The 20,521-nt window shown below is 50.3% G+C and overlaps 1 protein-coding gene across 2 annotated transcripts in view; it reads left to right on the top strand.

Annotated features, from left to right (window-relative positions):
* The window catches only part of UBASH3A (ubiquitin associated and SH3 domain containing A), a gene marked incomplete at its 5' end in the record, with an annotated part of 39,976 nt that extends 23,239 nt beyond the window's left edge, over positions 1–16,737 (top strand). Inside the window, 7 exons of one of the 2 annotated variants that reach the window (XM_082655649.1) lie at positions 2,003–2,102; positions 4,911–5,033; positions 6,353–6,445; positions 10,509–10,653; positions 11,309–11,415; positions 14,639–14,748; positions 16,569–16,737. In XM_082655649.1, the coding sequence (XP_082511775.1) occupies positions 2,003–2,102; positions 4,911–5,033; positions 6,353–6,445; positions 10,509–10,653; positions 11,309–11,415; positions 14,639–14,748; positions 16,569–16,706 (816 nt within the window). In that variant the 3' untranslated portion in view covers positions 16,707–16,737. The remainder of the gene's footprint in view (positions 1–2,002; positions 2,103–4,910; positions 5,034–6,352; positions 6,446–10,508; positions 10,654–11,308; positions 11,416–14,638; positions 14,749–16,568) is intronic. The other variant, XM_082655650.1, reaches the window with a different exon arrangement.
* Positions 16,738–20,521: the final 3,784 nt, after the last annotated feature.

Genomic DNA, 20,521 nt, shown 5'->3' on the forward strand with positions numbered 1-20,521 from the left:
ACTCTCACCTGTCTGGCCATCTCAGCTCCCCCTCATTCTCTCCCCCTCATTTTCCCTCCGTCTTTTTTGCAGAAAATGTGCTCAGGCTTCCTCTCGAGGTCAACCTCTCCCTCCGACATAGCACGGCGAGGAGAAGGTTCAGCCCCAGCTCCCCTGAGGAAACCCCCAGCCACCCCGCATATAGGGGCCCCCTCCTCGAAGACCCCCCACGCCACAGCCTGGAATGCAGCCCTTGGGTTAATTCACCGAAGCACTGACCTCCCCAAGAGCAAAGGTGGACATGAGCCCTGCAGTTTTGAGGCCCAAAGGCCGTCTGAGCCCCTGCCCAGAGCAAAGGGGGAGAGCTCCAGAGAGCTCTGCTGTTTCCACAGCTGGACCCTGCTAACCTCCTGTCGATGCCTTTCTCTCCCCAAAATAAATGAAGTAAAATAAAGTGCTGTTTTCCCCTAGCCCTCAGCCAAACAGAAAAACGCCAGCTATGGGAAAGAAGGACCGGCAAGAAAGGAGAAGGAAGGGGTAGATGCAGGGCTTCTCCCCTGGGTGCCCAGAGCTGAACACACGCCCTGGCACCCTGGAGAACAGGGTGAACCACATTTAAGCAGAGAACCACATTTAACACACCAACACTGGGGTGGTCCCAGAGGTCCCCTCGGAAGAAAACGAGTGCCAACAACAGAGGAGACTAGGATGGATGGATGGATGGCTAAATGATAGATAGATTAGATAGAGAGATAGATAGATAGAGAGATAGATAGGTAGATAGATAGATAGGTAGATAGATAGATAGGTAGATAGATAGATAGATGATTGATAAATAGATAATAGATAGATTTTATAGATAGATATAGATATACACACACAGATGGTCCCCAACTTACAATGGTTTGACTTACCGTTGTTTGACTTTAAGATGATGCAAAAGCAATATGCATTCAGTAGAATTTTGAATACTTGAATTTTGAATTTTCCCAGACTAGTGACATGTGGTCCAATCCTCTCTCTGATGTTGGGCAGATATCAAATGATATTAAATGCATTTTTTACTTAAGATATTTTCAATTTATATGGGTTTATTGGGATGTAACCCCATCCTATGTTGAGGAAGATTTGTACATACCTAATAGTATATACATATATCTATTATATATAATAGATATTATGTAATCTATAATATTATAATAGATAGTATATTATAATATAGTACATTATGATAGATATATTATAATATAGTATATTATAAAGATTATAATTATATTATATAATTGAATTACAATTACATATCATATTATAAAGTAATAAATGTATATATTATTATATTTAGATAGATTCAGATCATTTCCTAAGAAGTCACTATGGAGGGGTGAATATTTGTGTCCCCCACCAAATTCCTATGTTGAAATCTTGTTGATCAATGTGATGGTGTTTGGAGGTGGGGCTTAGGTCATGCGGGTGGAGCTCTCATGAAAGGGGTTAGTGACCTTATGGAAAAGACCCCAGAGAGCTCCCTTACCCTCCACCGTGTGAGGACACAGTGAGATGTTAGCCCAAAAGAGGGCCCTCACCTAACTGTGCTGGTGCCTGATCTCTGGCAGCCTGAGACTTCCAGCCTCCAGAACCATGAGACACAAATTTCTGTTGTCTTTAAGCCACCCAGGTATTTTATTACAGCAGCCTGAAGGGACCAAGACAAAGGGTAAGAACTTGGAAGAGACAGAAAGTAGACAGTTGATGTGTCATGATGTGGGTCATTTGTTCTACTTTCTTTTCATTTCCTATGTGTGCTGTAGTGCCCAGAAAATTAAAAGTTGCAAGAAATTAGAGATCACCTGCAATTCTAGTCCCTTCTCATCATGATGATCCTGGAAAAACGGGCTGTAGCTGCTGAGCGAGGAAGGAAGAGACGTGGTGTCCAGGCCACCACTGGATGAGGGGGAGAAGCTGCTGGAACAAGTCTCATAAGGTGGGTGTTCACTCTCACGTGCCTTTCTTTCCACCATTCCAGGCCACCATACTGAGGAAAAGCGTCCTGGTGGTGCGCCATGGGGAGAGAGTGGACCAGATCTTCGGGAAGTCCTGGCTGCAGCAGTGTTCCACTCCCGACGGTAGGTGCAGTCCTGGAGCATCCAGAGGCAGGAATTAGACAGAGCTAACAGATGAGATCACGTCTCAGACTTCTTAGCCAGAGCCCCTGGGGCACCATTCTTCAGAATGACCGTGCATAGACTGTTCATGTGGGATAGACACACGCTCCATCTCTCTCCACAGGCATTACATGTGTGCATGTGAGCGTGTATGCATCCGTAAGTATCTTACCTCAAACGCTTGGGGAAGATGGAGGAATGGTTTTCAATAGTAAGCAAGTCTGCTGGAGTGACACGTGGACAGCCCTGTGTGTCCTGGCAGCACACACGTGGCATTTAGTTAGTGGGTAAGGCACTGCCTTGAAAGCCAGTCACTCTGACCGCAGTCACGGACCCTCAGCTGCTGGCACATACCCCAGCTTGCAGTCTCACAGCCGCATCTTTCTGAGGTCCTCTTCCCTGCGGTGGTCGCTTCCCTACAATGTCTGGCCGTGCTATACTCAACTGAAGGGCATATTTTTTAATGTATTGGGTGCTTACCCCAACTTCACCCCTCTGGATGCCAAGAACTGAGAACAGGGCTTGTAAACACAAAATACCCACAGTCTCTGTACTGATCCACAATTGTATCACACACATCCCCTAATGGAAAGCCCAGCGTGCCACTATTTCTGAGCCATGGATAATTATATAAATGAAAGTATTAAATGAACCCAGTGATAAAATCCATTCACAGTGGCTGGACTTGCTGAGCCCTTGGGGATCCCTCCAGGAGCCCAACAGGCCAAGAAAGGGGGAGGTGAATAGGGGAAGCATTGGCAGATGACCTGAATGCAGAAGAAAATTCCTGAGCAAATGACGTCATGACTACACCTATCGCCAAGAACCCATAGAACTAATGCAATGCTTGTCTCTACAAAACAAGACCAAGTAGAGGCACAAAGGCTCAAGAAAGAAACAGGTGGCTCTGAAGATGCATTGGCATTCAAACAAAGAATTATAAGACACTTCTTGCAATAAAACAATTACTAAAACTACAGACTGAAATGGCACACACGTCAGTAGGTATATGATGGTGGTGGTGGTGTGAGAACCAGACCAAACAACCAACGTCAAAAAAGAGTGACTGAAAAAAAAAGTGACTGGACTTCATAAAAAGAGGGAAAAGATTTGGTCATCTATGCAAAAGATCAAGTCACCTATAAGGGAAAATATTTTAAAGGCACTGGAAATTCCCAGCTTAGAGGAAGCTGCTGATGGGTGTTCTACCAGGTAAGGAAGCCCTGGTAAAGTGCGTTGTGACTGTCTACTTGGTCTGAATTCTGCAAGTTGCAGTGTTTGATCAATTACAATGGCGGGTATTTGGGGACACTGCTGGCCTCCCCTTGCATTCCGGCGTCCCTCCTGGTTTCTGCTCACTTCTGGACGAAGGACCCACACTCTCTATGGCCCCTGACTTCCCAGCGGCACTGGCCCAGGGCACCCCTATTCGCTCAGACTGTACTCCCGTCAGAACCCAACCACCCCCCAGGTCCTCGGCTTCTTCTGAGCTCTGCCCTCTGCCTCCCAAAGTGATCACAGATAAAGCATCAGTGAGGGCAAAAGACCTCAATGGAGTAGTTTCACATTTGGGGATGACAGATGCCCTTGAGAATATGACAGAAGTGACGGACCTTCGCTTTGAATGAAAAACAAATACCAGCTTTCCCTGCAGGCACACCTAACACTGGCATTTAATAAAGGTCTGTAAAGCTTACGGTTCAAACAAAGTCTCTGCCAGTGGAAATTCCAGGGAGGCAGCTTCCAGAAAAATCTTGCAGGGAACCTAAAAACACAAGGCATGCAGATAGCCTCCACCTGCCTCCCCTCGGTGAACTGCTGGGAGGCTGGGGTGGCGTGTTCAGGAGCAAGTGACAGGCCAGCCCTATGATGTATGGCAGGTCTCAGGAGAGGCAGGTTGGCTGCTAGAATCTGTTGTAGCCAGGAGGTTTGGGGGCCGCTTGGGAGGATGAGAGGGCTTGGTGTGGTGTGGCGTGATTATCCATTTATCCGCAGGGATAATTGGATAATCTGAGGATGAGATCAGACCTGACCCTATTGGCCACTACCTCTGAGCCAGGCTCCAGGCTCCAAGCATTATCTTGCTGATTCGTTCAGACAACTCTGTTGTTTCCCGATTTTTATTGATAAGGGAGATTAGTCAGTTGCCTCTACACACACAGCTAGTAACTGGTGGTGCCAGGATTTGCACCAGATCATCCAATCTTCGAGCCCAAGGTCAAACTCAAAGTGAACCAAGGTGCTCTGAGCCTCTGAATGGGTGGTGGGGGGGGGGAGTCCCAGTGGAGCCCCCTGATGTCCAGTCCTACCTCAAGCAGCTGACTAATAATACACAATGCAGGACCCTCTCCCGCCATCTGTATTCTGTCCCGTAGGCAATGGGACATCTTCAAGCTGTGGGGATGGGTTGAGTTTCATCTAATTAATTAATACCAATTTGAGATTCTTATCGAGTTAAGCTAAATCAGTCTCGGCTCTTCATCAGGAAAATTGTATGAATGACTCTTCGGGGGGGGGGTTGAGAGGACAAGGAAGGTCTCATGGTTCCTATGGCTGAAACATACGTCTTCTGTGTTTGAGGGAATGGGTGGTGGGAGTAGGACTTCCTCCTGGAATCCACATCACAGAGCATGCTCAAGAAAAAACACAGTCGACCACAATGTAAATAATTACCATGTTTCAAATGTGGGTCTTGATCTTAAGAGTTTAGTGGGACAAATGTGCACTAACTCAGTGGAACTGAGCATCTGGTACGTATTTATGCTTTAGGGAAATACTACCGGCCAGACCTGAACTTCCCTCGCAGTCTGCCCAGACGGAGCCGAGGTATCAAAGACTTTGAAAACGATCCACCTTTATCGTCCTGTGGAATTTTCCAGTCCAGAATGGCAGGTATGTTTGAGGATCATTCTAGTAGGAATAGTCACAATAGTTGTAGCAGTGATTATCACTCACGTGTCTTGAGTCCTTGCTACGTGCCCTTGGAGGTCAGATCTCCCCTCTATATAAGGGCACCAGTCCTCAAATTGCTCGTCTTAACTTGATCACCTCTAGAAAGACCCTACATTCAAAGAAGGTCACACTGTGAGGCATGGGGTTAGGACTCCAACATGTGAATTTAGGGAACAGAAATCAGCCCATCACAACATCCACGGAAACCTCACTGGGGTTGGTACCGTGCAGATTTTGTACTGAAGAGATGTCCTTCTTTCCCAAAGACCAGGTCCTCTAATTTTGCAAGAAGAAATGTAATTTACAGGCTTGTCCTTCCATGAGCCCCCGGGGGCTTGAGTTTCCATTACTACAGATGACCATGAACTTGAAACAGCACCCACTTGATGCTCACAGTTCTGTGGGTCAGAAACACAAACACAGCATGGCTGGGTTCTCTGTTCAGGGTCTGAACTCTGATATCAAGCTGCTGGCTGGGCTGACTTCCCACCTGGAGCCTCCTGGAAGACGTTCCACATTCATTGGGCTGGTGGGAGAATTCAGTTCCTTGTGGTTGTAGGACTGAAGTCCTCACTTCCTTGCCTGGTGCCAGCAGAGGGCCTGCTGGATTCCTAGAGCCCACCCACCTTCCTTGCAACATGGCCCCCTCCATCTTGGAAGCCAACAATAGAGAATTTATTGCATGTCAAATCCCTCTACCTTTGGTTTTTAAAAAAATTTTTATTAAAGTATAGTTGATTTACAATATCATATAAGTTTCAGGTGTACAGCAAAGTGGTTCCGTTTTAGATAGATAGACAGACAGATAGATAGATAGATAGATAGATGTTCTTTATCAGATTCTTTTCCCTTATAGGTTATTACAAAATATTGAGTCTAGTTCCCTGTGCTATGAAGAAGGACCTTGTTGGTTGTCTGTTTTATACATAGCAGTGTGAATATGTTATCTGACTTCTTTTCCGTGACCGGCTGGAGAAATCTCTGCTTTTAATGGGCTCACCTGAATGGGTCTGGCCCACCTGTGATAATCTCCCTTCTGCCTTATAACATAACCTGGTCACAGGGGTGCTAGCTCACCGTACTCACAGCTTCCACCCACACACCAGGGGATTATACAGGGTGTGTATACGGGGTGGTGGTGGGGATTCTTGGGGCCACTTAAGACCCTGCCTGCCACGGGTAATAAGCCACCTGTTGGAGTTGCCACCATGGGTAGCTACAGTTATAAAGAGAGCACTTCTCCACCTGCTGTCTTCCAGGGGAAGCTCTGCTGGACAGTGGCATCAGGATCACCTCCGTCTTCACCTCCCCAGCCCTCCGCTGTGTGCAGACAGCCAAACACATCCTGGAAGGTCAGTGAGAACTGTAGCTAGCTTCTCATGTGGCCTTGACCTCATGACTCTTCTCCTGGGGGAGACGACAGTGAACAGAGGTGAGACTGGGGTGGGTGACCACGAATGGCCACACAAAGTCACAAGACAGCCGTGAACCAGCCCTCGAGGACTGTTAGGAGGCACTGAGCCACTTAGCATTTCTGGGAGGTCAGGATTGTAATTCGCCTTTGGCCTGCTTCTGCCATGTGTTTTTTAAAAAGCTGGGGGCGAGGGTGTTCCCAGAGAGCTGAGAACTGCTGTGGTCCCTTCTCAAGTCCAAAATGCAAGACTCCCTGGGCAAGGGAATCGGCTCCTGGGAGCTGTTCAGTACCATCAAAAGCTGCTGTGTGATCGGAAGCCAGTGGCAGACCCTTCTGAGCGAGCGTCCACCTACAGGAAGAAGCAACTTCCTGCCAGAGATGGGCAGCCTGCCCTGGAGGTCCTGGTTCCGCCCCTCCCAGTGTGGGGAAGAGGGCACAAGACCTAGGTCGCCATGCATGCACGGCCGGTCCTCCACAGTGATGGGAATGAGGGCAGAGCGTGTGGACACAGGTGTAGCAGGTGGGCACATGTGGAGGAGGTGGCTTGCCTCTGCTTTCTCAGAGACACAGGAAGTCAGGTCACCAGGTGAGCATGAGAAAGGGGAGTGCTGAACGTGTGACATGCTTATTGGGGAGGGGGACCAGGACAGGGATGGGGAAGTACAAGGTGACCATTGGGCAGCACAAAGGCCACTTGACGTCATGGGCACAGCCTTACACGGAGACCCATCAGCTGGGCTGGGGCTGCCCCCAGGCATGGGCCGGGAGGAGCGGAAGGACCTGGGGCTGTAACCCCTGACGGGTTTGAGAAGTGAGTACGATGAAGCAAGAAAGGGTGCGAGGTGCACAGGGAAGGGCCGTGGAGATTGAGTGGAGATTTTAAGCTGTGTAAGGTAGGGAGTTAGGGGCTGGGGGAGGCCAATGATACCAAGAAAAGAGTCAGCTCCGTGGAGTGAAATCCCGGGAGGTGGCTGGAGGGTTGGAATCCGACACGAGGGACAGGAGGCTACAGAGAAAGGAAAGCTGGCTGGAGATAGAGAAGGGAATGGCACTGAGCTTAGAGGGGGTTGCAGCTGCTGGGAATGACCTACTAGATCAAGGCCAGGGAGGAAGGACATCAGTGGAGGAAGGGGACAAAGCGGAAAGAGGCTACTGCTGGAGCGGTGTCAGAAAGAGGGCAGCAAGCGGACCTTCACGGGAGGAGCTGTTGAAACGATGGCGGGTCCGCCAGCCCGAGCCCCTCCCCGATATCTCCTCCACGTAGATCAGAGAAGCTCGGACAAAGTGCCTTCCCAATTCTGCCATGCAGCCGGGAATCCCTCCCAGGGATGGACCTGATCCTTGCACAGGACCCGTGTGGGCCCGTGGCCAATCCAGTCCTTTCCTACCTTCTCATTAACGTGCTGTTTCTTGATCCACTGGCTAAGTTGTGAGGGTAGAAACCCATTTCATCACTGTCCACTTTCCGCACATTTAAAACTCGGACGTCGTCTCTGTGCATCGTCAGCCCTGCAGACGTCCTCCGTTTGTCATGTCTCATCCGAGCATGACAGGGGACCCTGGACTCCCCTGCACGGTTTCTCGGGTCCCTGAGATGGAGAAACGCCCGTGGTTTCCCCCACTGTTGAGATGTGCACATTCATTGCTTTGCTTCCCTGCAGCTCTGGGCTCTGGACCCATGGAGCCGAGGACAGGTTAACGCACAATGTCAGCTGCTAAACAAACCCGGGAGGGGCCCAGGACCCCGCCGTGTTTGCTCTGTTTCCATTTGATAACTCTTAATAAATAGGACAGAAGAAAGCAAAATAGATATGAAGTCATTCTATCCCCGGATAGCTCAGGATCAATATATGTGCAATTAACTCAACAGCTACAGTGATCAGATGTGAAGAAAGTAAGAAACACGCACAAATACAGGATAAAAGGTGACAGGCTCATCCCCGATTCTCCTATGCCCCCCACCCGCCTTTAAACCTGCCATTTAATGGAACTTATTTTGTTTTAACCCATCCGAGAGGCTGATACGTTTCCACTAACCTAAAAAAACACTTGAATTTCCATCTGAGGCTGGCAGCCCACAGGTGAGCGGGGGTGACACCTGCAGATAGCCCGTGTCCAGCCAAGCCAGCACGCGGATGTCTCTGACGGTGACTACTTCCTCCGAGTCGCCAGGCCCTTTGCTAAGGATGCTCTCGGGCTCCCTTTCCCCACCCAGCCTCCCAGCCATGGTCACAATGTATGAGAAAAAAGATAAAGGAATATTCTTTTGGCCTTAAATGAATATAACTGAGAGCTTCAAAAACATTTTTCATAACTTTATCCCCTTTTGGTTATCATTCATGTTTCTTCATTATGAACGTATCTGTTCCAATTTCTCTGACTTCTATTCTATTATGTGGATCTCTTGCCTTTAAAATAAAAGCTCCCCAAAATGTTTTCTGACCATGATCATGTCAATGTCTTTAACATGATCTCTCATTGACTTTTACTCTATATGCAGGTGGGGAGAGGACGACAAAGTCAGTTAAAAGAGCATAAATCCATAAATCCTGTGTTAACCCAGAAAGCAGGATGCCCGGCCTTCTTCATATGTCCTCGAACATGACCATCCTTTCCCCAGAATGCTAAGCTTTATCTCACCACCATGTCAGTGAATGTGTCCCGATGGACCATTTCCCAACGTGTGACCCACAGAACAGGGAGAGGGCCCAATGCCATTTGGGACACTCTCCAGACTCCTTTTTTTTAATTTTGTAGAGTATTATTTTTCTTTTTTCAATTTATTTTTTATTGAAGAATAGTTGAATTACAATGTTGTGTTAATTTCTGCTGTACAGCAAAGTGACTCAGTTGTATGCATATATATTCTTTTCCGTACTCTTTTCCATTATGGTTTATCACAGGATATTGAATGTAGTTCCCTGCGCTCTACAGTAGGACCTTGTTGTTTATCCAGCCTATATATAATAGTTTGCATCTGCTAATCTCAAACTCCCAATCCATCCCTCTCCAAACTCTTTCTTCGTGTCACCTATTCCCGGTGGACACGAGCCCCTCACAGGCTGCGGGAGAGCCCAGGAGCCCCATCAACCAGGCTTAACTCTCTTTTCTAAATGTGCTTTGCAAAGGAACCCATTTCATGAGCCTGAAATACATTTGGGGAATGGGTTTTATTGCCAGCATTTCCGTTTAATGTCATTTTCTCCATTTCGAATAAAAGCATTAAGGTCTTGTTTTTCCCCCACTCGAAAAGAGGTGACTTTAGTTTACAGGTCTCTTACTGAAGGTATTAAAAAAAAATGTCAGCTTATGGAATGTGCTTTTCTGTAGCAAACATATGTACTATTTTTGGCAAAACAGATGAAGTATACTTAGATGCAAATATGATTATATGAAGTCTTGTCCAAAACAGCTTCACCAGTTAGGTTTTACTGAATTCATGACTTCCATTTCCAGTTTTGTTTAATTTACAATAGAAAGTGGAGGTTTTTTCTCATTAAAAAAAAAATCCTAGGGAAGGGCCAGTTGTGAGAGATAGAATGTTCCAGAAGGTGACTCCCATCCACCCTCCGCTTCAGCTCAGTCCGGGGTAAGTGTTTACCAGGATGGCGCTTCCGTGTGACTAACAAGCTCCACGATTGCCCTCGTCTTTTCCTCAGATCATTGGACCAGCCAAGTCCTCATAGGTGCAGGTTCCTTCTTGACCCAAGGAGGCGCGCGGGTTCCGCGTGCCATGGGGCTGCATCGCGTGACCAGGATGAGCTCCAGGGAGGCTGCTGCCAGTGGCACCTCCCAGATCCCAAGAGACTCTGGCCCTTCCTGATGAACAGAGGGTCCTCACTCCTCTCATACCCTCCAACTGCCCCGTGGCTTTTGTCTGAGAAATAGTATAAAGTCAGATTTTTTTCCAAAGGTTTGATTTAGACCTAGGAAGAGACATCTTTACAGAAAGCCAGAACAGACGCCGAAGATGATAAACACTTGTATTCTGTTGAATCCAGAGCTCAAACTGGAGAAGAAAATTAAGATAAGAGTGGAGCCCGGAATCTTTGAATGGACCAAATGGGAGGCTGGCAAAACTACCCCGACCCTCATGACCCTGGAAGAGCTGAAAGGGGCGAACTTCAACGTCAGCATGGATTATAGGTGAGCCGCCTCGCGTCGTCTGCTGCTGGGGTTTTCTCGTTCTTGTTAAAGAAAAATTACTCCCGACGCTTGGTAAAGATACCAAGGAAGGCTTTATTCAAGAGGGACCGCTGCAGTGGGGGGTTGCAGAACGGGAGGAAGATCAGCTTCCCCTCCGAATACAAGGCCAAGTGGGGATTCTTCCTCCCAGGAGCAGGGTGGGGCGATGGGAGATTCTTAAGAGAACAGGGTGATTCTCGCTAAACGGAACCTAAAAGGATCCTTTCCGCAGGCAGGCCAGGGGATCGGACACCTCCTGGGGTTGGAGGGGAAGCCGAGTTTGCTCGGATATCCAGAGTGGTCAGATACGGGGGTGGGCGATTCTGGCTAAACTGAGTCCACAAGGTTGGATGTGAAGCCCACAAGTCGGGCCCGCTGAGAAGAGGGTCAGTCAGTCTGGCTAGAGTTCGTCAGCCAGAGGACCTGCATCTCCCTCTGCCCGCGGCTGGCCGCCATCACAAGCCCGTGTGGCTGGTGCGCAGTGAGAAGGCACGCTGGAGGCCCAACGCCGGCTCTTTGCTGGTTTTGAGCACAGATCTGGAGGCTTCCTGCTGACCGCGAGCCCTGGCTAGAGGCGAGCCGTCACCTTTCTTCTGTTCCCCTCCCCCTCCTCCAGGCCCGCCTTCCCCCTTCCCTCCCTCCTGCCCGCCGAGCGCTACGAGGATTACTTGCACAGGTGTGCGGTGAGCATGGAACAGATGGTCAGCATCCGCCCGCAGGATGGTACGTGCCCCCGTCGTCCTCGGGTACCAGCCGCCCTGGGGGTTGGGTTCTCACCTCCGGGATGGAAATGATGGATTTTTGAACCTAGGGATGCCCCAGCCTCCCCTGCCCCATTTCCCTGCCTCTGGAGTGCTATATCGCTGCCTCTGCATAGACACGTGCCCCCCGACCCAGGCCCTGGGGCCCCTGATTTCGGAACCAAGACCTGATGGGATCCAGGACAGAAGGGTCAACACAGACCACCCAAGCCCACTTCCTAGGAAACAAAAGAAACTAAGGAGCAAACAGCCAAATGTTGGGTCATGTTTAAATGACAGTTCGGACAAAGCGTCTGTTTAAGTTGATGGTTGAGACCATGAAAGAAATTTGAACATGGAATTTAAATCTGGAATCTGAATATGGAAGTATTTGAGAAATATTAATGCTAATTTTGTGAGGTGTGATAATAGCATGCTTGTTGTGTAAGAATGAAAAGTCCTCATTTGGAGATGCAAACCGAGGTATATCCTGTGAAATGACGTGATGTTTGGGATGTGCTTTAAAACACTTCACTAAGTGTCCATCAACCAATGAATGGATTAAGAAGATGTGGTGCATATACACAATGGAATATTACTCAGCCAGAAAAAAGAATGAAATTTTGACATTTGCAGCAACATGGATGGACTTGAAGGGCGTTACGCCAAGTGAAATTAGTCAGACAGAGAAAGACAAACACTTACATGTGGAATCTAAAAAATACAACAAACTAGTGAATATAACAAAAAAGAGGCAGACTCACAGGTATTGAAAACAAACGAGGAGTACCAGTGGGGAGAGGAAACGGGGAGGGGCACGATAGGGGTAGGGGATTAAGAGGTGCAAGCTATTAGGTATAAAATAAGCTACAAGGATATATTGTACAACATAGGGAACATAGCCAATATTTTATAGCCACTAAATGGCGTATAGCCTTTAAAAACTGTGAATCAGGGGCTTCCCTGGTGGCGCAGTGGTTGAGAGTCCGCCTGCCGATGCAGGGGACACGGGTTCGTGCCCCGGTCCGGGAGGATCCCACATGCCGCGGAGCGGCTGGGCCCGTGAGCCATGGCCGCTGGGCCTGCGCGTCCAGAGCCTGTGCTCCGCAACGGGAGAGGCCACAACAGTGAGAGGCCCGCGTACCGCAAAAAAAAAAAAAAAAATTATGAATCACTATATTGTACACCTTATATAATATTGTAACTTATACAGTATAATATTGTACATAAACTATACTTCAGTAAAAATAAAATAAAAATACTTCACAGAAAAGGGCGTGGGGTAGCAGACAGATGATACAAGATGGGCAAAATGTCAACAACCGTTGGAGCTCCCTGATGGGAGCACGGGGATTCATCAGACCCGCTTTTGGGGTATATATGAAAATGTCCGTAGTAAAACTGGAAAAACGAATCCTGTAAGATTTAAGTTAGCAAGTGCGTATCGAACATCAGCAATGTGTCAGGTACCAGATAAAGCATCATGGGAAAAATCTAAGCAAAGAAGACACACGTTCTGCCCTCAAAGGGTATGAATGTTGTTGGAGGAAAAGACACAAACGTCTGGAGTATTAGGAATATTAAATAACATGAAAAAGAGCTCAGAAGGAGTCGATAAGGGACCACCCGGCCCGCTTGCCCCACCATCGTTCTTTCCATCCCTTGTCCAAAGGAGCTCAGGGGACCAAAGACTCTGATGACCAGGACCTCAGGGACAGCTGAGCCCCTGCCCTCCCGCCAGAGTCCCCAGTGCACCGTGGGGCACAGGCTCTGAGGCCTCAACCTTGCGGTGTCCAGCACCGCACACACACCCGGCCCCGAGACGGGTCCACGTGACCTGTTTTGACTGACGGACACCCTGGGGAAGGTGCTTTTGGAAACCACACCTTAGTGGCCTTTGACTCATTATCAGTCTCCCGTTGCTCACAATTATCGCTACAGGCCATCAGAGGACAGAATGAAATGAGGGCCTTTCATGCACCCAGGCCCCGCCCTGGCCCACCTGTCTGCACCTGACCCAGGCTGAAATTCAGTGTCCACGGATGACCTTCCTTCCAAGCATCTGCCTACGGTCCTGAGGGCTTCTGGGAGAGGATGCAGAACCATTGCTTCATTACCTCTAGGGCCTACTGAGCCCTGCCTGTGACACAGGTGGCCGCGGCCTGCGGCAGGGATGCAAGCCCTTCCACCATGGCTGAGGCACCCGGGGCGCAGCACCTGAGCCACGGAATGAGTAGGGTTTGGAAGGCAAAGGCGGGGCCAGGAGGAGGCAGAGACGTGTGGATCCAGCGGACAGAGCAACGGAAAGTCCAGTGGGGCTGGAGGGTAAAACCTAACACCTGCCAATCCTGCGGCACTGGCGGCCCGTCACAGGCTTTACCTGTTAGGTCCTCACCCTCCCGTGCGGTCTGAGATATCACCTCCACTGACACCATGTGACTTGGAAGCTCAGAGTGTCTAGGAGGCCGCCGTGTCCAGGTGGCCCGGCTGGAGAGCACAGGCCAGGGGTCAAACCTGCATGTCCGGCAACCTCACCATGACCTTGGAGGCCAAAGAAATGAGTGTGAAATTACTCAGAAATAACACAGGAGAAGCAGGCGGGGGCTTGGCTCTGGGGGTCACACCGGAGAATTTATAGCCACATTAGGGGCAAATGAATAGATCGCTCTGTGACTGTCAGCTTTCCAGGGAAGCTCGGGTTCTGATTCCGTCCTCAGCTGGCGGGCTGGGTCCGGCCTTGGGGCCCCCCTGGCTCACGCGCGGGTCTAACTCCCAGCCTTGCCCGCGCCCGTCACCGTTAGGAGACTCACTCGGCCCTGGACTCTGGAGGTCTTTCTGTAAAGAGACAGTCATCCGTGGCCCCTTCGGCCCTGAGCAGCTGATCTTTCGCAAGCTCACAGACGAGGCCTGGACGAGGCCACTCAGCGCACGGCGCCGGCCCATCCCTGAAGCTTGCGGGCGGGTGCAGCCACCCGAGCCCCGCACAGGATGCGACGGGCTCAGAAGAACTTCTACACAAACGAGAGGCCGACTGCCAGTGTTAACGAGCTCTTACCAACCACGCCTCCCTCCTACCCGGGGTCCCTCAAGGCCTCGGGGCACCACGAGCTTGTTCCGCCTGACAACTTTGCCCCCCCCCCCCCCACCGTCTAATAAGACGCGTTCTCTGTGCCTGCTCTGACCTCGGGGTGTCCTTCCTCCCACAGTGGGCGTCATCCTGGTCGTTGGCCATGGCTCGGCGCTGGACTCCTGCACGCGCCCACTCCTTGGGCTGCCGCCCCGGGACTGCACAGTGTTTACCCAGCTAGTGAGGAAGGTACGCGCCCCCTCGTTCGTGTTTCTGCCGCAGAAACAGGCAGCCCGACGATGCGGCATCACCACACGCCCCTCTCAGGACGAAGACAAGCGTCCTGACAACCCAGGGCAGCAGGGACCCACCTGTCACCTGAGAACGTGCCCGCCTGCTCTGACGCAAAGGGCAGCCTTGGGCAGGGAGCAGACGGGGATGTTTGTCATCTTTACCATTATGGCAACTGTGGCCATTTGCTACCCACATAATATAAAAAACAAGACAGAGAACTTTTATTATCAGGTCACATGATAATTCCTGTCACTCCAGTAGTTGAGCACTTGGTCCAGTGGGGGGTGAGACATTTGGATAAGAAGAGAAAGGGCGGTTGCTGGGCTCACTTGCTCTGGGGACTGGGGGGCTGACGGACAGAAGGGAGCCCCTCCCTCTTGCCTTTGGAGTCATCCAGCCTCGGAACACACGAGCTGGTCAAAGCTGCTGGGGTGCCTGGTGCCGGGCCGGGGCCGTATAAACACATACTGAAAAAGCAAGCAGGTGACGGATGTGTAGAGAAGGATAACGGGTACTTTGGACCAAACTGGAGCATCACCCGGCAAAGCAGAGGTGGCTTTTATCCAGATGACGAGGTGAATGGAGGCAGGAAACTCAGGACTCAGACCGCGCCCCCATCCCTGCCCCCTAAGTCTACTCAGGGCCTTGCTCCTGCTGACATCACCACGTCTCCCGTCCCCGCGTACTCCGACGTGGCCGCTCCTATTCTCGCATCCCTTCCCACCCCGGGGCCCCCTGGGGGTCCTCGTTATCCATGCAGACAGCAGTGCTGCACACGCCAGACGCTGACTGAGACTGCATGTCAATTGCATGTTGACACGGTTCCAAAATCCCATTAGTCTTTGTGGCCAAATTCCCACCCACTCCCCTGACCCTTGGCCTCCCCTCTCGAGATGCCAGCCTTGAACTTCCACACTCCCGCCACTTTCTTACACTGAGGACTTAGAGTCCACCCCACCCCATCCCCAAGTTAGCTGGACTTGCCAGTTCATATCAGAAATTCATCAAGGGCTTTACCAACCAACCATGGGCCTTAAAGTCAGGGGCAGCTGAAAACGGACATTCAGGAGCCCACCCCCATCACACTCATCCCCGAACCCTCCCCCCAGTCTCTACACACAGAAGGAGAGGGTGTCCCTGAGTCAACGCCAGCCCCCACTTGCATCCTGCCCCCCAGGTTGGAATTTTTGCACGTTTCTTCTAAACAAGGAATTTCTGGACATTGAAAAGAGAGGGGGAATAAAGGAAAGCAGAACATGTAAACAAACAAAGCCTTAAAAACAAAGATCTCCTCCAAACCATTTATTTTACAGGGAATTGAGGTCTGAAGTTTCGCTTTGTCCTTTAATCTTGGGTTTGAAAACACAATACCTGTATCCTTTTGTGACGCTGAATTCGAGAATGGAAGCCGCTCTTGAAGCAGTAGGGTAGACAGAAGGGGTTCTCAGTCTCAACACTGTTGACATCTGGGCGGGACGATGCTGTGCTATGGGGACTGTCCTGTGCATTGTGGGATGTTTAGCAGCATCCCTGGCCTCTACTCCTGAGATGCCGTAGCACCCCCAGCTGTGACCAAGAGTAAGGTCGGCAGACATTTCCCACTGCCCGTAGGAGGGCGGGGAGGCCCCACTGAGGGCTGCTGCACTGGGTGTTAGCGCTGCATTCAAGGCATCGTGGGGACGTCACGCCAGCCTCCAAGGCTGTTGCCTTTGGAACAAGTCTGAAATCCATGGACCTGGTATAAAATAATAATAAGTGATTTAACTCTGTTCTAGATCCCTTCTCTGGGTATGTGCTTCTTAGAAGAAAACAAAGAAGAAGGAAAATGGGAGCTGGTGAACCCTCCCGTGAAGACGCTGACTCATGGCTCAAACTCAGCGTTTAACTGGAGTAACTGGATCCCGGGCAACTAAGAGCCGCCTCTATGTTTGCATAATTCACAATGATGAAGAGGGGAAACGCTTCGCAGTGGCTGTAAGATACCGTTATTTCGAAGGAGTCATAGTCTCCCCTAATGTGACTTGTAGAAGCACAAAAGGCACTTTTAGATACCAGAGTGTTTGCCCTCTGCGGACCGTCATCCTGTGAGCTTAGCTGTGGGGATGCCACCGTGTACCATGTGCATTGGCCATGTGGCTTGGAGGGGAATGAGGAACCATGACACTGACCCCACAGAAAATTCTACTTTACTTTATATGTTTTTATTCATCAAGTTCCCAATCGTTTTTTTCTTTTTCTGTTTCCATCACTCTTTGGCTATGTCCACATAGGCCAAAAGAGGTGGAATATTGAATAAAATGTTGCAAGGAAACCACCTACCAGATCAAAACCGGGAAACAGGCTTGGTGACCACAGACCAGGTATTAGCTTCCTGTTGCCGCTGTAACAAGTAACTGCACAGTACTGATTAGAGACACAACTTTTTAAACACACACGTGTTTACTCTGTTACAGTTCTGCGGGTCAGCAGTTCTGAAATAGGCCAGCGGGTTCCTTTCCTTCCGCGGCCCTGGGGAGAGTCTGCTTCCCTGCTTCTCCAGGCATTAGAGGCTCCTGCATTCCTTGGTTCACAGCACCTTCCTCTGTCTTCAAAGGCAGCAGTGGTGCCCCTTCAGATCTCCCTGTTCCTTTACTTACAGTCACATTGCCTTCTGCTTCTGACCTTCTTGGCTCCCTTTTGTAAATTCCCCTGGGATTACATTGAACCCACCCAATAATCCCAATAATCTGGGACTATCTCCCCATCTCAAGACCCATAATTTAATCCCACCTGCAAAGTCCCCTTTGCCATGTGATGTAACGTAGTCACAGGTCCAGGGATTAGGATGTGCACATCTCTGGGGCCGCTCAGTCTTCAGCCCACCCCACCCCCAGTCCTTCCAAGCACTTCCAACTGCTTATACAGAGGCCAAGGTGTAAGGATTTGTGACATCCCCCCTTGGTGCAGGTCTTATTCAGCTTCTCTTTTTCTCCCTTTGATCAAGTGGAGGGGGGAGGGGAGCTTTACAGATGGAGGCAGTGGGTCCTGCCCTGACTAACAGGAAGGAAAAACCAGAGAGCCCCCAAGCCCACCAGGCACAGTGAAGTATCCAGAGATGGTGTATCCAACGGTGCTCTGACTTTGAAGAAGCTGGTCCAGGCAGTCGAGGGGGGGCCCCCAGTGGTGTCGTCTCACCCCAACCGTGCTGAAGAAACAGAAAAAGTTCTCCAAGTGCTCAGAGGGAGGGCACAGTCGTGGTTGGATGTGCTACACCACCACCTCGCAATCCCTCTGCATTCTCTCCTGGGTAGCCCAGTGCCACACAGACCTTCCTAATCACGATGATGATAAAAACTTCACAAATCAAGCAAATGGGGTTTCCATAGTGGTCACTGCTCTGGGGTGGTCCACATAGTGGTCACTGCTCTGGGGTGGTCCACAAGATGTCCAGGGTCACCCTCTCACGGGGGAGGCTTCTGGGTCTCACGCCCCTGGGTGATGAAGGGGGCAGACAACGACCTCGTCTTCAGTGGGCTGCTGATGGGGGTTTACACAGGACGACGAGATGGGTTTGAATCTCGGAGCTTGAAGTCACGTGTGCAAGAAACACTGTTTTCTTTATATTCTCTAATTCTTCTGACTAGGCCCCCACTTGTGCTGCAAAGATAGAAAAGCCCACTTCTGTCATTCTCGGCTTCCAGAATGACCCTCACTGTGCGGGGCGTCCTTGGGCACAGAGCTGTCGTGCGGAGGGGTAAGGATGGAGGTGCCTTTGGAAGCTTTTCGTTATTTGGTGTAAGTTTTCAACTCTATGAACTAATAAGGAACCAAAAAAGAAGGAAAGAGGGCTTCCCTGGTGGCGCAGCGGTTGAGAGTTCGCCTGCCGATGCAGGGGACACGGGTTCGTGCCCTGGTCCAGGAAGAGCCCACAGGCTGCGGAACGGCTGGGCCCGTGAGCCATGGCCGCTGAGCCTGCGTGTCCGGAGCCTGTGCTCCGCAACGGGAGGGGCCACAGCAGTGAGAGGCCCGCGTACCGCAAAAAAAAAAAAAAAAAAAAAGAAGAAGGAAAGAAAGATTTCTGAGCACTCTCCTCTTTCCTCTTTCCTTTGGCCCTGCTGGTCCTCAGGTGTTTACAAGCTTAGTCTGAGCCCTGCTGACGTCATCTGGAAATAGATGTCCTGTGCCCACTGGCACCCACCTCCGTTCCCGCCCACATTATCTCTTTGATTTTCTCACCTGTGAGCTCGAAAACACAAACCTGGAAAGGGGCCCTCCACCGTGTTTTACTTGCTGCCCCCCACACGGTGGAGGTTAACATTGTTTAATAACTTTGCGGCACAGTGACTGGGGCTTCTCCTGGCCAGTACTTGGCTCCTTCGGAAGATGAGAGGAGGCTGAAAGCAGGGGGAGGAGCTGGCCTTGGGCTGGGCTGCAAAGGAATTGAGGGGCCTGAGCTCATGCCTGTGACAGAGAAGCCCTCAGCCACAGGTCTGGGGCCACCCATCCCTGCAAACGCTGCTAAGTTTCTCTGAGAAGAAAGAGCCGTCATAATTTTCCACTGAAGCAAGTCTTATTTTAGCACCAAATTTGAGATGCTTTAGGTATGAGTCATGTTGGTGAATTTTATGGGTTGAATCCTGTCCCCCTAAATTTTATAAGCTGAAGTCCTAACCCACAGCACTTCAGAATGTGACTTCTATTGGAGATGGGTCTTTAAAGCGGTGATAAAACTACAATGAGGTCATTGGGGTGGGGCCCTAATCCAAGATGACTGGAGTCCTTATAAGAAGAGGAGATTAGGACACAGACATACAGAGGGACAATCATGTGAGGACACGGGGAGAAGAAGGCCATCTACATGCCCAGGAGAGAGGCCTCAGAGGGACCAGCCCTGCCCACACCTCAATCTTGAACTTCAAACCTCCAGAGTATAAGACTAAAATAAACAACTTTTTTTTGAGCCGCCCAGCCTGTGGCACTTTGTCAAGGCAGCCCCAAGACTCTACTACAGAGCATAAAAAACATTGACACAAACACCAAACATGGATACTTCTGAAGGGCTGGTTACTGGCCAGGGCACGCAGCTCAGCGCAAGGCCCATAATAAATGTCACCATCAACCGAGCCTGTTTAAAGCGTCCAGATCCATACACGACCCCTCCTGACTTTTTCTGTACTTATTTTCAGTTAACATAAAAATCTAACTCCCTGTGGGCAGGTCTTGTGAGGAGTAAAGGCCAGAACCTGGGTCACCTAAAAGTCCTCCCTCCCTGGCCTTGGGGAAGAACGAGGTGCAGGGACATTTGTGCTGACCCCCTCTTCCCACCCCAGTTATTTCTGGAAGTCCTCTGGGGAGCACGGGTGCTCGGGAAGGGATCTGTGGGACACTGCCCTTCTCAGCCCCCAAGTTCAAGAGCCCCTAGTGGCTTTGCCATCCTACTGTCTAGAGAAAGGCACCCACCTAGGGTCACAGCCCACGCTCCCAGAACCTCCTACACAGAGCCAGGCTGGGGAGCCAGGCTTGGAGCCTCTCCAAGTCCCTTTGTCACCCGGTCTTGGGGGCTCACAAAGGCCTACAAACAGCCCTAACTGCTTCTCCCACTCCATCAGACCCCCAGATCAGTCCAAGGAGCGTGGCAGAGGAAGTGGGGAACAGAGGCGTCCCTCCTACCCACGTGCAGAGACCCTGCACCCTCTGGCCACACATCGAAAGCCAGTTGTCAGTACTTGCAGATGCTGGGACCATAAGC

The sequence above is a fragment of the Grampus griseus genome (genome assembly GCF_964374135.1).
Source record: "Grampus griseus genome assembly, chromosome: 5".
NCBI lineage: Eukaryota > Metazoa > Chordata > Mammalia > Artiodactyla > Delphinidae > Grampus > Grampus griseus.